Below are 15,022 nucleotides of genomic sequence, written 5' to 3' on the forward strand. Positions count from 1 at the left end.
ATTTCCTGTACCCTTTAAACGTGAAATCTGGCATTTTCTCACTTTTTTAAAAATATGTGTCCACTGTTAGGACCCATTTCGAGCAAAACTGAAATAAGTTTGTAGCATGTACTAGTAAAAAAAGACCACGCTGTAAACAAAGGAACAAGCAAAGATAATCTTTCTCACAGCCTTCTAGACTCATCTGCTGTTTGTTTCGATTATATGAGTGAAAATTAAAGCACAAAGAATTTCTAGCGTAGAGGTGTGGACCACAACATTGAAACAGGAGGGGTGGCAGGCACAGATTCCCAAAAACACTTTTTTTAAACATATCTCTAGCCAGAATTCTGTGAAGTTATTCTTAAAGAATCCATCTAATAAATTACGCAATGAAAAAAATTCGAATTTTTTCACAATTTTTCCCTACACCTGCCCTTAATAGCTGTCACCCCTCTCCATATTAATTTTTTGGTGGTGGATTTAAAAAACGTAGAATCTGGACCTTTCAACTCCTGCGCCATTGTACACGTTCTTACTTTAGAACGAATGTGTGTCTGTGAGTCTTTGAATTTGCTTCCCAGACAAATAAAATAACAGCGAGCTACAGAAAGCATGTGTGGGCCATTATACAACTGACATCACATTAATTGTAGGGCAACTGGGCTTGGGGAAGCCGGCTTGGATTTTTGAATTTCCCACCATTTTACACTTAGCATAAGTAGTCTCTTGGGTTCTAAACTGGAATTACCCGCAACTTTTAACTTTTGACATGGATTCTCAATGTGAGATTAGGTGCCCATGATCTACAGCTACGAAGAGGCGACTGAGGCGTCTACATCAGTGCATGGGTGGCTGAGGTGTGTGCAGACATGGCACACAGACCACAGAAGCCTTCCCTGACACTGCATTTGTTTAAATAAAGATGTAATCGTTCCTATCATATTTGTACTACACATACACCATAAATGTTTAACGTGATTCAGTTTATATTTAGAACAGTCTGGCTTGGAGAAATCTAGTAAGATTTTTTTAACTTCCAGGCATTTTAAACTGAGCTTTTAGGTTTTATCTTATGACAAGTGGTCTAGATCCACTGTGACATTAGGGGAAAACCCACAGGCCGTCTTGGACTCTATACTTACGACCAGTGATGTGGCAACTGTGTAGGCTGTCTCAGTATCCAAAGTTCCCAGATATAGGTTTCTGATGTCACTGGTCTGAGTAAAACCCAGGAAATCTGGCAACTATGCAGGTGCCCCAGTATCCTTAGGTCCGTCATTGTGTATTCTGACATCGTAATATTGAGAAAATGGAGAAAATCTGGCAACCAAGCAGTGTGGCACAGTGTCCCGATGTCCGTCATCTCGGATTTCCCACCAGTAGGACAATTTCCCATCCTGGACTTTTTTTCTTTCTTTCTTTTTTTTTTAATTTCACACCATTTACCTCTTAGGATAACTAGACTCTTAGCACAAGTAGCTTGTGACGTCAGAATGGTATGGGACCCTATAGCACATCTGGGCTACTTTGAATTTCCTGCCATTTTCTACACAGGACAATTGGCATGTAATGTCACAGAGGTGGGAAGACGAAATCTGGTAGCGGTGCATAATGACATCGTTGATGCATCATCAAGAATCTGGGATTAATGCTGACTGGCCCATAATCCATTCAACCCACATACTGAGGTATATTCATGAGGTAGATGTTTATACTAGATGAAATGGACCCCCTGCTGCACCTGGAATCATCCCTCACCTACTGTCTGATTAAGTACACCTCTCATTTGTCTACAGGATTCCACATGCAACACATACCATCTGTAAGACAGTTCACCAACCCACTGCTCCCAAATGTGTCAGAATGATTTGAGAGACATTCCAGAGGTCGAAAGAACTCTGCTATGGGGTCCCAAGCCACCTATCTTCAGTCCTACTTAGTACATGCTGGAAGCCACTGTGTAAGATGAGTGTGGCTTACAGCTGCAGCCACCTAAAACCAATGTCCATGGGCTGAGGATGGTGGTTGAGCACTCATGGATCAAGATTACTCCTCAATGCTTTTGTTACTGTATGAACTCGGCTTTATGTCCCACCTGATTTCTTGCAATATCCTCGGATCTCGGAACAGAAAAAAGTCAACAGTACAGTAGTACAAGAGTCAGTGACTTAATTGAGTTCAATCATTCCTCAATTCCAAAACTTGTCAGTTTACACAGAATAATGCTGTTTATTTACCTAGTAGATGTGAACTCCCCAATTTAACACAGATTTGCCACTGGAAGGCCCAGCAAACTAAAACAATCAAGTCCCTCTAATGACATCATACACAGCAGCTATTTGATTTAGGAGATGTAACTGAGGTATCATGTTAATTCTCTACACTAGGAATTTACTCTCGCAGTTATAGTCTATGCTAAAACAAGCCATTTACTCTTCTTAAGGATCTACAAAGGACATCAAGTAAAATATCGTCCTAACATACTATTTGACAGAAGTCTTCTCGGCCATTAAGAACTTGGTCACAGATAGAAGAGTTTTTATTTCATTAATTTCATTCCCATTGATGCTGACTCCTCTTCTGTCAATGTTTGTGCTGTCTCCTGGTTGGATCTTTCATCACTAACATTTATGGTTTCAGTACATCCTAGTGTTTATAAGGATATTGTGGGACACAGAATGGCTCTGAGCACTATGGGACTCAACTGCTGTGGTCATTAGTCCCCTAGAACTTAGAACTACTTAAACCTAACTAACCTAAGGACCTCACACACATCCATGCCCGAGGCAGGATTCGAACCTGCGACCGTAGCAGTCGCATGGTTCCGGACTGCGCGCCTAGAACCGCGAGACCACCGCGGGCGGTAACACAGAATGACACATGGGTTACTCCAAGAATGCATCTGAAGCTTGTGTAAAGTGTCAACCATGCTCGAATTAGGGAAAAGACTGATCAAAGACTAATTGATGATGGAAAAGGAGATGTTAATTTCCTACACCAGACTTACCACTGCAATGAAAGTATGCCCCGGTAGCTTGGAAATTACACCTCATACTATGAAATACTGAACATTTATTTTAACTCTTTCTTCAGATCGTCACAATAATGGAACAAAGGAACAAGCTGACACAGCCATCAAATCTTGATTCTGAAATTCAGAACATCAGTTTTCATTCAGCATAAAAGGTCTTGCTATATATATTTTTGGTGTCCATCTCCCAATGGCAGGACTCCAACCAGACACAAAGTCTTGTTGATTATGTCCCCCATGTGCAAAGACCATGTTATAAACTCCTACATTTCCAGAATTGGTCTTTTATGAATCACTATTAAATAAAATTTGGAGTAATACTATAATATATAAAGATTACTACTTTTATACACAAAAATAGATCTGAAACATAACAGCACACAATTATATACAATCTCAATTCTTTCATAAGACCATGCTTTTCTACAAATAATACAGATTTCAAATGTATCATAGCTGTTGAGCATGGTTACTAATCAAAGAAGTTAAAACTCAAACCAATGCAAGTGAAAAATGTGTGTAACATTTACAGTGTCAGTATGTACATTTACGTAGGCCAAGATGATCTAGAACGATATAGCTCTTATCTGCTGGATTACTAGGGTACTGCATACAATCAACAGAGATATCTCCATTTCTATATAGTCCTGAAAGTCTTTGTAACAACGGGTTCAACATCACTGACATAAAGGACTTTTCTGACAGTTTCACATTGTTATGTGAGAGCTCTGTATATTTTATTCACATGGGGGAAACCTATATAGAACACCTGTATTACAACTACCATCTTAACTTTTCAGTCTTGAAACTTTTTGGTCTGATGGAGTGTAAACCCTGAGCTATATCAGCCCTGCTCGGTTTGCTGGGAGATTCAGTTGCCTGTCTTGAAATAAAAAAGTAACTGGATAGTTTGAATTATTACGCAATACCTAATTACATAAAATCATGCAACTGCAGGTTTTTCACTGGGATGACATTATAATCTACTCGCACATTTAAATGACTCATAAAAAATAGCTATTAAAGCTATTTAGGGACTGTAATTTAGGAGGTATTTCATTTTAAAATATAGCAGAATTTTAAAATCTGAAAACAATACTGTTTGTTTAAAATGCTGTCGTTCAGAATGTATTTTAAAATAAAATATATAACATTATTTATTGTAATCACAGTTCCAATTTATTACAGGCGATTACTGATTTCAGTTACTGTGTAGCATCTTCAGAACATTTTAATTTACAAGTGCAAGTAACACTCCAATTTGTTTTAATCTTGATGCAGGTATATATGGAAACAAAGTTGATGTTTAAAATTGATTTGTATCATTTATTTTTCCATCTCAGTTGCATTGTTATAACAATGTGACTAGGTTTGATTACGCTTGACCACCTTCAGATCTAAAAAGAAACTAAAAAAAACTGAATTTTTACTTTCCACTATTTTAACCTGCCCAGATACCCATGCCTGTTAAAAGTTCTACATGTAGGACGAGGAGGTGCACCAGCCCCAGTTCAAATCCACCTGGAAGATTAACAGTGAGGGTCGGTATGCTGACCAGCCTGGATGTGGTTTCTAGACATTTCTACACCTGACTAGGTAAATAGCAGCTTGGTACTTAAGTCCCACCTCAGACAGATGATTTGCAAACATTTAGAAACTGTCCACATGTTTTTACATGGATAACACTGCACGCGGGCACTTGGGCTAAACATGTTCCCTGCCGGGAAATGATGAAGTGGCGACAGGAAGGACTTCTGGCTGTCCTTTAAATGAATGATGACTTACCCATAGTAACCACCTTGTGCCAATGCAGGGCAAAAGAAAATGTCCAAGAAGATGTACTTTCCATCATTTTACAATACGTAGAAAAGTATAGTACACAGCTGCTGAATACTTAGTTTTTGGATAAGTAACACATTTTGACTGTACTGAAACTATACAACAGAATACTGTGGTATCAAACTGTTGTCTATGGCTTAAACAGGTAACTGGTGGAGCAAGGAGGGGGGGGGGGTTGAAAGTTAAATTCAACAGGCTTGTAGATCTGAAGATCATAAAGTGTGATTGAAACTACAAATCATACATTTTTTTAAAAATATGAACACAGTTATTAATTTTCTTATCACAAATATGTTGGCTATAGTGAAAGTTGTATATACATTCAAAAGTGCAATGAATCAAGGTGGATCCACAATTCCACATTATCACGTGGCATACAGAGTTCTCTACAATAATATTTTCAGAAAGACTCTTTCTTTATTTCCCCATCAACTAACAATTTACAATTGCCCTTCTCAGCTCTGTACAGTTTATGCAACTGGCTTTCTGCTTACAATTGTTCAACTACTCTATTAATTATACTGCCACAAACAACACTCCATGTTCAACCACTCATTTATACAGTATTAAGTTGTCTTCCCTTTCAGGGTATTTTAAGCCACATGACCTGTTTAACAATATTAATTGTGACTGCCCAAAAAGAAACACTGCAAAAAATATACTTATTACTGTTAAATATATGCACGGTCTCTCTTAGTTGGTTATCAACTCGTAAATTCAGTCTCCCCCCCCCCCCCCCCCCCCCAGTTTTCTTTTGAAAAATAAAAATATGAATTTAAAATAATATTTCTATAATTAATTTTCAGTCTGCAATGGAGTGAAATGTTATCATCCTTTGTCTTATACAGCAGACACTATCAAATATGTGGAAACATGCAGTGATACCAACAACTACAAATTTATATTATCTGCAGGCTAAATGTGGTGGATACACCTGTTATCTCAGATGCAGACATTGTGGTCCCACAAAATGTCATTATCAAACATTCATACATTATAAAATTCTCATATCTTTGTCATTCTATTTTTTACAGTTTTCTTTTTTCACTTTTCTCTGGTAGAGGTTTTCACAAAATGATAAATTTTTATGGTACTGTGACTAGCCAGAGTTTGTGGAAAAAACAATTATATTCTTCATTACAGACTGCAAAATGATGTCCCCCAACCCCTAGTGAATAATACTAATTCAATACTTGTAGTCAATCAAAACACACTGCTTCATTTCCGAGGATTCGAATCTTCACAAGAAGTACAGGAATGGTACTACAATGAAGTTATGAATACAAGAATAATTTCACAAGAGGAAAAGTGATTTACCAGTATAGAACATAGTCACACACCATCATAGGCATGAATTCCTAAAAGTTAAGTGCACAAGTGACAGGCAAGAAAACACAACAGTCAGCGAAGTAATTAGAAAAGTGCTTTCTAATTAGACGTATAATGCTGACAGCAAATGAGAAACAAAGAACTATCCAGGAAAAAATACCACCAAATACACATCACGGATATGAAAGACACTACTACTAAGAGAAACGCTCATCAAACTTCATTTGCTTACCGTTGCTAAATAATCTCCAAGCTGTGAAAGTCTTGCTTTAGAAACTGTTCCTGACACGTTCGTGTTATCCTGCAACACATGTATACTCAAATACCAATTTCTGTCATATAAACTTGGATTTGCTAAAAATTTGGTGCAGTTTGCTTTTTGTCTTCATTGTTTCCAAATAGATTTTGCTTATTTTAACACTTAATAACAACATGAATTTGCATAAACTGGAGTACATACTGATGATCCCATAACCATTTCCCCAAGCGTTAATTATCTTTTCTTGGTGTGTTGAAAAAGCAAGAAAAATGGAAAAAAGAAAAAGAGAAAGAAGTGAGAAAAGATAATCTGTCATTAATTCCTGCCACCAAATAAAACAATGAGCACTTAAAACTATTAAAACACCAGACAGAAACAGGTATGTAATTTTGTGAACCATATACATCCAGTCAACAATTTTCTCTGAATTTTTTGATAGTTGAAACAATTAAGAGAGAAAATGTATTTCAAAAGATCATTATTTGCAACTTACAAATTATATTTAATAATCTGTCCCTCTCTTCCTTTGAATCATTTGGTTAACTATAATTTTCTGACTCAAATGGAAAATCACTTTTCTAACATACACTGGAAGGATACAACGTCAAAGCAGTACCCCTGTACAAGTTCTCGAGGGGCAGTGCTGCGAGTGTGTTTCTCGTTTGTAACTAGCACACACTAGAGTAAAGGTGCAGTGCGTGTAGTGGTTGAAACCCAAATGGATCGGTGAACAAATATACTGTTCTGTTTCAAACTTGGAAAATAAATGAAAGAGGCTCATGAAATGTTGGCAACATTTTCCCGAAACAGTATTATTACTCTGAAAAGTGTTTATGAGTAGTTTAAACACTTTCAACAAGAGCACAACAGCATGAAAGATGACCTGCATTGCACGCACCTTGGGCAATGTACAGAAAATGAAGGAACTTTTGTCCCAGAATCATTGTGTAACAGTGTGAATGAAAGCACAGAAAATGGAAATAGGTCACATGATGGATCAAGCGGGTACACCAAACAAAGTGACTGGACCCTGCTCCATGAAAATACCAGGCCTTACACTGCATTTCTGGTGGAGCAGTTCCTGGCCAACAGGGGAGGTCCGACATTCCATCACCAACTCTGCTCCCCAGACTTGAGTTCCTCACACCTTTTCTTGATCTCCCTACTGAGATCAGCCCTTAAATGCCAAAAGTTTTTGAACATTTTAGACATCCAACATAATGTTATGACCCAACTGAAGGCTGTCCCTAAAGATTACAATGCCCGGCTTTCCAGGACATGTACTACCATTCCCAGAAGTGCATTACCAACAATGGGCTTATTTAAAATGACAGTAACTGCTGTTTCAGGTAAGGCAACAACCCCTTTTCAATACAGACACATTCACCAAACCTTCTGGACAGAGGTACACAAGAACTGATAGGCTATGTATAAAGTGTGGTATGGTGATCATCATTTTATGAAAATTATTCGTAATGCTATGTTATAACACAGGGGCAGCCAAGATTTCGGCTCATGGGCTATGCCTGAGACCGAATGCCAAAGCACTCAGCCTGGCTGGCATGTTTCCCCCACTGCCACACCATGCCATCTGAGCACGAAGGGGGGAAGAAGGGGAATTCCATGAATGTGTCACATTTAAATGGAAGTTCAGTAACACATTTCACATTTCTTAACATTAAAGATCCCCAACAAAACAAATTTCCAGTGTTATTTATTTATTTTTGACACACTGAAGATGTACGTTTTATTTGTTACACACTGTCGGCATACGGACAGATGCAGAAAATTTCACAGAGTTTGACACTCAAGTTGCCACTAATTGTGAATTATCTAGTTCCATAATTGACAAAAGATCTTTCACACATATAGTCGAGCAAAATAGTGTAACACTTTGACAACATTGTTATGGATCTCTATCTGAGGAAAGCAATGCAGATGTCCTGGACCGTTTTAACACAAAAAGATTTGTTATTAAATTGAAACTACCTTGCAGAAATTTTACTATTTGTACCACCAATTTCTTCATGTGTTCCATGCCTGTAAATTTAACATAAAGTCCTTCTTGATATGCAGAACTGTTGTAATTTCTTGGTCTTTCGGTGTCAACTAATTCTTTAAATTCTTTCCGCATCATACTGTAATGTTGTTTCAGCACATATGCAGTAACTGTCACTTACGCAAATTGAGAACTCTTGTCCCTCTATTCTGTCATTTCCACTCATTTTAAAGGATTGTGACAATAGTGCACTAGACTGCCTCTTTTTATTCAAACAGCTACTGGATCTATGGACGTCCTTTATACCACAAACAAATAGTGAATGTTAAACAGCACTGACAACAGGATTCTGTCGAACTCAGACTGTTACTGACCGAAACAATGATCCACCGCAAAGCTAAATGAAGTGTTATGCTGCTCCGGGTACTTTCGAGAAGGAATGAGTAAGGCCATGAGACAGACCAGCCCTTGGCCCACACACACTGCACACATGAAGTTGGGCACACCATCGTCTGTCCTTTTATAACAGACAGTTCCCGAAAACAGAATGCTGGATTATAACAATTAACAACAGCACTGTCCAATACACAATTCAAATTTGCAATTTAGGATAGTGTATTATTGCTGACTAGTAGCATCTGCATCACCACAGCACTCAAGCAAGCAACCAACATTGGAATTATCAGTGTTTGCACAGGTTAAAAAGTGAATTTAATGTCTAGTTTAAAAGTACAGTGCAAACAAAACAAACAATGGAAAATCTGGGATGGACCAACAAGAATATGAAAAGGATAGATTGCTACTTGCCACAAGAGAAGGTGACAGCCTCATCAACCCACTCATGCCAACCTTCAACATGCTTCCTAAAGTAGCCTACACAAATCCAACCATACAAGATGCCCCATAGTGGCTGTCTACTGCACCCCCCCCCCCCCCTCTCCCTGAGAGAGAGAATCTCTCCCACTGAGAAAAAACTCCTTCATCCAATTACCCATAATCTGTCATTCTATATAGAAGACACCAACCACTTCTACTGACACTCTGCAGATCCTTTTTCTTTCCATCCAGCAACCTGCTTATCACTGTCAATGCACCCCCCCCCCCCCACTAATTTCCCACGTGATCATGACCTTCGCGTTATTGAAGACTTCCTTTCCAAATGCCCGAGTGACTCCAAACTCTCTATCTCCTTTCTTTCACCATGGCCAACTATATCCTCTTAGTCATAATTACTTTTAATTTGAAGACATCACTTACAACAAGTCTGAGATAAAGCATTGGGCACCCGCATGGCACCACCCTATGTTAATCTGTTCATGGGCCATCTAGAGGAATCCTAGGACCACCCAGAAAGCCAAACCTCTCACTTGGTTCATATTCATTGATGAAATCTTAATGGTCTGGACTGAGGTTTAGGACATCCTGTCCACATTCCTCCATAATCTCAACACTTTTTCTCCCATCTGGTTCACTCAGTCCTCAGCCCCAACAAGCCACTTTCCTTAATGCCAGCCTTCACCTCAAGGACAACTAGATCAGTACATCCATTCACATCAAACTTACAAACCCCCACTTTGACAACTACCACCCATTCCACACTAAGTTATCCTTCCATAAAGCCTAGCCACTTGTCACATTTGTAGTGACAAGAAGTACCTCTCTACATATGCCAAGGGTCTCACGAAAACTTCACAGACTGAAGTTGACCTCCCCACTTTGTCCAGAAAAAGATCTCCTATGTCTTGTCTTCCGTTCCTTACAGTCTCTCACTTACCCACTGATCAGCTACAAAGGAGCAGATCCCCACGACTCAGAACCTCCAGATAGGAGCAACTGAATTGTGTAATCACGTTGTTTTGACAACCTCTCAATGGGCACTGAAATGAGAAAATCCTCCCTACTCCACCCAAAGCTGTATTCTGCTGCCCACCAAACCTATGCAATTACCTTGTCCATCCCTGAATCACTGCTGCTTTAAATCCCTGTCCCATGGCTCATATCTTTGCAATAGACCTAGGTGAAAGACCTATCTCATACATCCACCTGCCATCATCTATTCCAGTCTTGTCACAGGCTTCTCCTACCCGTCCAAATGCAGCATCACCCGTGAAAGCAGTCACGTGATCTACAAACTTAGCTGCAGCAATTGGGCAGCATTCTACATGAGGATGATCACCAACAAGCTGCTTGTACACATAATTAGCCATCACTGAATTGTGGTTAAGAGAAATCTGGAGCATCTAGTTGCTGAGCATGCCCCTCCAACATGATGTGCTTGAATTTAATGAATGCTCTACTGCCTGCGTCATTGGGATTCTTCTCACAAATACCAGATTTTCTGAACTGCACAAGTGGAAACTCTCCCTGCAACATATTCATTGTCCTCATTATCCCCCTAGGCTCAACCTTCACTAGTTCCCCTAGGCTCAACCTTCACTAGTTCCTGTCCTGCCCGTCCCCTTCTCTGTTCCTGTTATAGCCCTACATGCACCTTCCAGTCTGCATAATCCTTTCCCCTTCTCTACTTCTCTTCTCTCGTGACCCCCACCCCAGAACAGCATACGATGTTGCACCCACCACATACCTCTTCTGTACCGTTTCTACCCACCCCAGCAAAGATGACTGCTCACATCAGACACAGTCACAGTCAGGCCCTAATGGCTGGAGATGACTGTTGGCATGTGTGTTTTGTTTTGTTACTTTGAATAATATCCAATGGCTTCTCTCTCTCTCTCTTTTTGCGCCTGATTGCCAGTCGACACTTCATCTTCATGGCAAACAGCAAACAATAATTTCCATATTGTTATTAAAAGTATAACACATCTTTAAATTAATTACTGCAAAACAAAACCAAACAGCAAATGAACAGAATCAAGTCTTTTTAAGCAACTACTTTCCTTAGGCTAATCAAAATGACATTATGGCAGTAGCTTCAAAATGCCTTCGGGAGTTGCGTTCCCGTCATAATAACAGCCTATATATACAGGTACAGTTTTCCGCAAAGCTTGAGAAGTACCATGCCAGTCTGATCCAGCATTGGCTGGATATAGGGAACAAGACTGGATGGGTGGATGTTATGTTCATGACCAACTAATTAAATTTATAGAAAATTAAAGCCATATATCAAGTGACACTATGGGTACCTGATAAGTGCACTTCAAGGACTGACAGCTAACATCCATCATTACATTCTGAGGCATTAGCCTCATTAGACTGTGCTTTACAGCACTGAAAAGCACTAATCACATTAGCCACAGAGAGTGTTACAACTTCTGTTACTTTTCTTGAAAATGATTGTTACCTGCACTTCCTTCAAAATAAAAGGCACTTTGTTTTGTTTGAGGAATCTACATTATATCAAAGTTAACTGAGCTAATTCAGTCTCAAATTCTGCACAGAATCCAGAACATATTCAATCAGACTCTGGGGCATGTTTTAGTTTGGTGATTTTGGATATTTCTCGATACTTCAGACACTAATATCTGTATCACTCGACTTTGCAGTAATTCAATAATTCAACTGAAAATACTCTTGGACCCCCTTGTAAAGGAAAGTTTGAAAATGAAGTTCAGCATTTACGCTTTTGATTTGTTATCCTTGATTTCAGCTCCTGAGTGCACTCATGAGCGTCCAGACACATTTGTGGAACTGATAGTTTTAGTAGTTAACCTCTACTACACTGGGTTTCAAGAGAGGTCTTTTAACAAATTAAGTTACAGCAATTGTTAAAGGCTTTCCGCAATATCCTTTCGACAATCAAATGGTTTTTCTTTTTTTCTCCTTTTTTTTTTTTACCCAAACCTGTATTACTTTGTTGTTTACTGTGAAAATTACACCACATCCACAATTTTCATTGGCACACTAGGGCCTCGAGACAGGTGTTATTGTGTTATTGCATGTTATAAATCACAAATTAGCTATTATAACCAGTTCCTTCTAGTGGAAACTGTTCAAAGTCTATATGCACACAGGAACTTTCATCTACACTTCACAGTTGAGTCAATTGGCTTACTGTCATAGCAGAAACGAAAAGAAACTTACTGGATCAGAAAGAGAATGGTATTGGTAATCTTCCTCACTGATCCAGAAAGTTAGGCAAACCGATACTCATTGCATTCTTGAAAACACTCAGCTTCATGAGCATTTTTCATAGCTATCTAACTTGCTGTCTCATATGGTTGAAGTCAGGACTCCTATCCAGAGGTTCAGGTGCCATTTTAAGCTGTAGGAATGTCTTATAAATATTTTAAGACAATTGGAAAATAGCCTTACGTTACATAGTGATGCCAAGTCACATTGTCATACATATTCAATACTACATTAATGATTTTCATAAATGCATAAATAAGATTGTTCGTAGTTAACACATACACTACTATATTCAAATCAGCCTTTGTTTGGTAAATGACTAATCTGTAAAATGCAACTTTTAAACAGCATTTGTCAACACTATCCCCAACTTGCACACATAAATTTCAGATTCAAGTGCACAGTCAGATGAAATGTCATCATCTCAAACAAAACTGCAAGGTGTAACATGCCAAGGAACTTCACTTGGGTAGCCTAAATCTGTGATGGCATTAATGTATTTCACAGAATATTACTCTATTGAAACATTCTTTTTTCCAAACAGTACACAAAGAAAATATTGGTATGAGTACAGATAGCTATGGAAGATGACAGTAGTTTGTACATATTGGCCACATAAGGGACATTGTATATGAGGAAAAGTTGTTTCTTTTACTTAGTAAATAACACTGATATGATCATAGTTATGGTAACTAGCCACAAAGCAATTTGGCCTAAAATACTGATGAAAATTGCATTTAAGTATCGAGAATTAACCAGATTTACAATAATTAGTTAAAATTGATTGATTATTAGAACATATCTGCAGCCCAATGAGAACGTCAGAAACTTTCGAGACTCTTTGAGTGTAACTGCTAGGCATAATAGACAATATAATTTGCTGTAGTGGTTACTGTTTGGCATGTCTGCGCTTTTCAACTAACTGGAGCAAACGAATTTCGTCGTTGGGTAGCGGCGGAGCTTGTTTTCATAGCACTTTTAAAGTATCAACGAAAAGCATGTAATCAGACTCAAAACGAGGTGACGACACATACGGTAAGCATTTAACACGAACTATCATGGTTTCTTTAATACTAAATTCAATGTAAGTCTTTCAAAGTCAACTACATTCACCCCCGACATATACATGCCAAAACAAATTTAGGCCTATGTAAACAATCAAGGAAAAGACTTCAATGTAAGAGAACATCACAGAAAGAACTTTAAAAAGTTTTCTTCGATTATGAATCAAAGACAACATTACAAGAATATATCAACAATGTCGCCTTATAGCTAACTAACACGGTAAATACAAAATGTGTAAAAAAAATCAATCCGATAGGAAGCAACTTATTAATCTACACACTGCCATGGTAAAGTCGGATTTTTTTTGGGGACAATTCAAAAACAAACATGTGTGTAAATATGACAGCAGAGTACCATGTTAGCGACCAATGTCAAAAGAAGAAAAAAGAACAAATGTTGTAATGAGATGGAAACAGATTGTTACTATATATTTATATGGGTTAAATATCCATGCTCACCTCTTTGAATATATTTCGTATAAAATACGATGATGAATATGTTGGAGGCGGGAACTGAGTCGCTACAGATGCCATCGTAGCAAACACTACACTGACTAATTTCGATGCTTTCCGCGAGATGTCAGACCAAACCCTAAACAAATGTAGGGTACTTGACAAACACGAACCAGTTCTGTACTACCTATGCAGCATGTATTTTGAACACAAAGCAGAACAATCCTTTTTGTTATTAATTGCGCTGTTTTTCTTATAATGAGTGATTACAATACATTTTTTTCTTGCATGAAGATCTAGTCTCATAGTCATCAATAGAATCTCGTAAACGTCGTTCACATGTGTCTTCGGAAATAAATCAGTAGCGAGCATTTGACGCTATTGTTTGTTTTCTTCTCCAATGCAGTTGATCTACTAGTGACAACATAGCTTCCTTCATTTGTATAAAACAAAACATATGATATTTATTCTGTACGTTCACTGAACGTTCTTCGCAAAAAATAATTTCTTTCCATGTTCCTCTCTCTTAAGTGTAAACGGACGCAAGGGCAATAATACTGACGCTTGTAAATATCGCACCCTCAAAAGCATAATGAATGTGGAAATATTTTAAGTTGAGTGAAACAAACACCGCTTCTGCAAGTTACTACTCTGATTACTATTAAGTAAAATACTAGCACGATTAGGAAGACAGAAGAGTGACTTTATTACTCTTAGAGGTTTCGTTGCTGTTAAATATGAATTGTTCAATGACTGATTCTCCACTGAAGAATATTGCACCTTCATACGGTATCGTGGCTCACCATTATACTTCAGACATCTCCTGATATGAAGACTGTATGAATCGAGATAAGCACATTTTCTCCTCGAACTTTGTTGCGTTTTCGGATAGTTTGCATAATTTACATAGAATTTGTTTGAAGCAAGCTGTAAAGAAAGCTCCGTGGACCGTGATCAGGGCAGAAATAACTTTGAAC

At 38.3% G+C, this 15,022-nt stretch overlaps 1 protein-coding gene across 2 annotated transcripts in view; it reads right to left on the minus strand.

Annotated features, from left to right (window-relative positions):
* The window catches only part of LOC126350038 (inositol-trisphosphate 3-kinase homolog), a 458,593-nt gene extending 443,900 nt beyond the window's left edge, over positions 1 to 14,693 (minus strand). Inside the window, exons 1-2 of one of the 2 annotated variants that reach the window (XM_050002480.1) lie at positions 14,052 to 14,693; positions 6,414 to 6,482 (exon numbers count right to left, since the gene is read on the minus strand). In XM_050002480.1, coding sequence (XP_049858437.1) covers positions 6,414 to 6,482; positions 14,052 to 14,126 — 144 coding nt within the window. In that variant the 5' untranslated portion in view covers positions 14,127 to 14,693. The remainder of the gene's footprint in view (positions 1 to 6,413; positions 6,483 to 14,051) is intronic. The other variant, XM_050002483.1, reaches the window with a different exon arrangement.
* Between the last annotated feature and the right edge of the window lie 329 nt (positions 14,694 to 15,022).

The sequence above is a fragment of the Schistocerca gregaria genome, chromosome 1 (genome assembly GCF_023897955.1).
Source record: "Schistocerca gregaria isolate iqSchGreg1 chromosome 1, iqSchGreg1.2, whole genome shotgun sequence".
Lineage (NCBI taxonomy): Eukaryota > Metazoa > Arthropoda > Insecta > Orthoptera > Acrididae > Schistocerca > Schistocerca gregaria.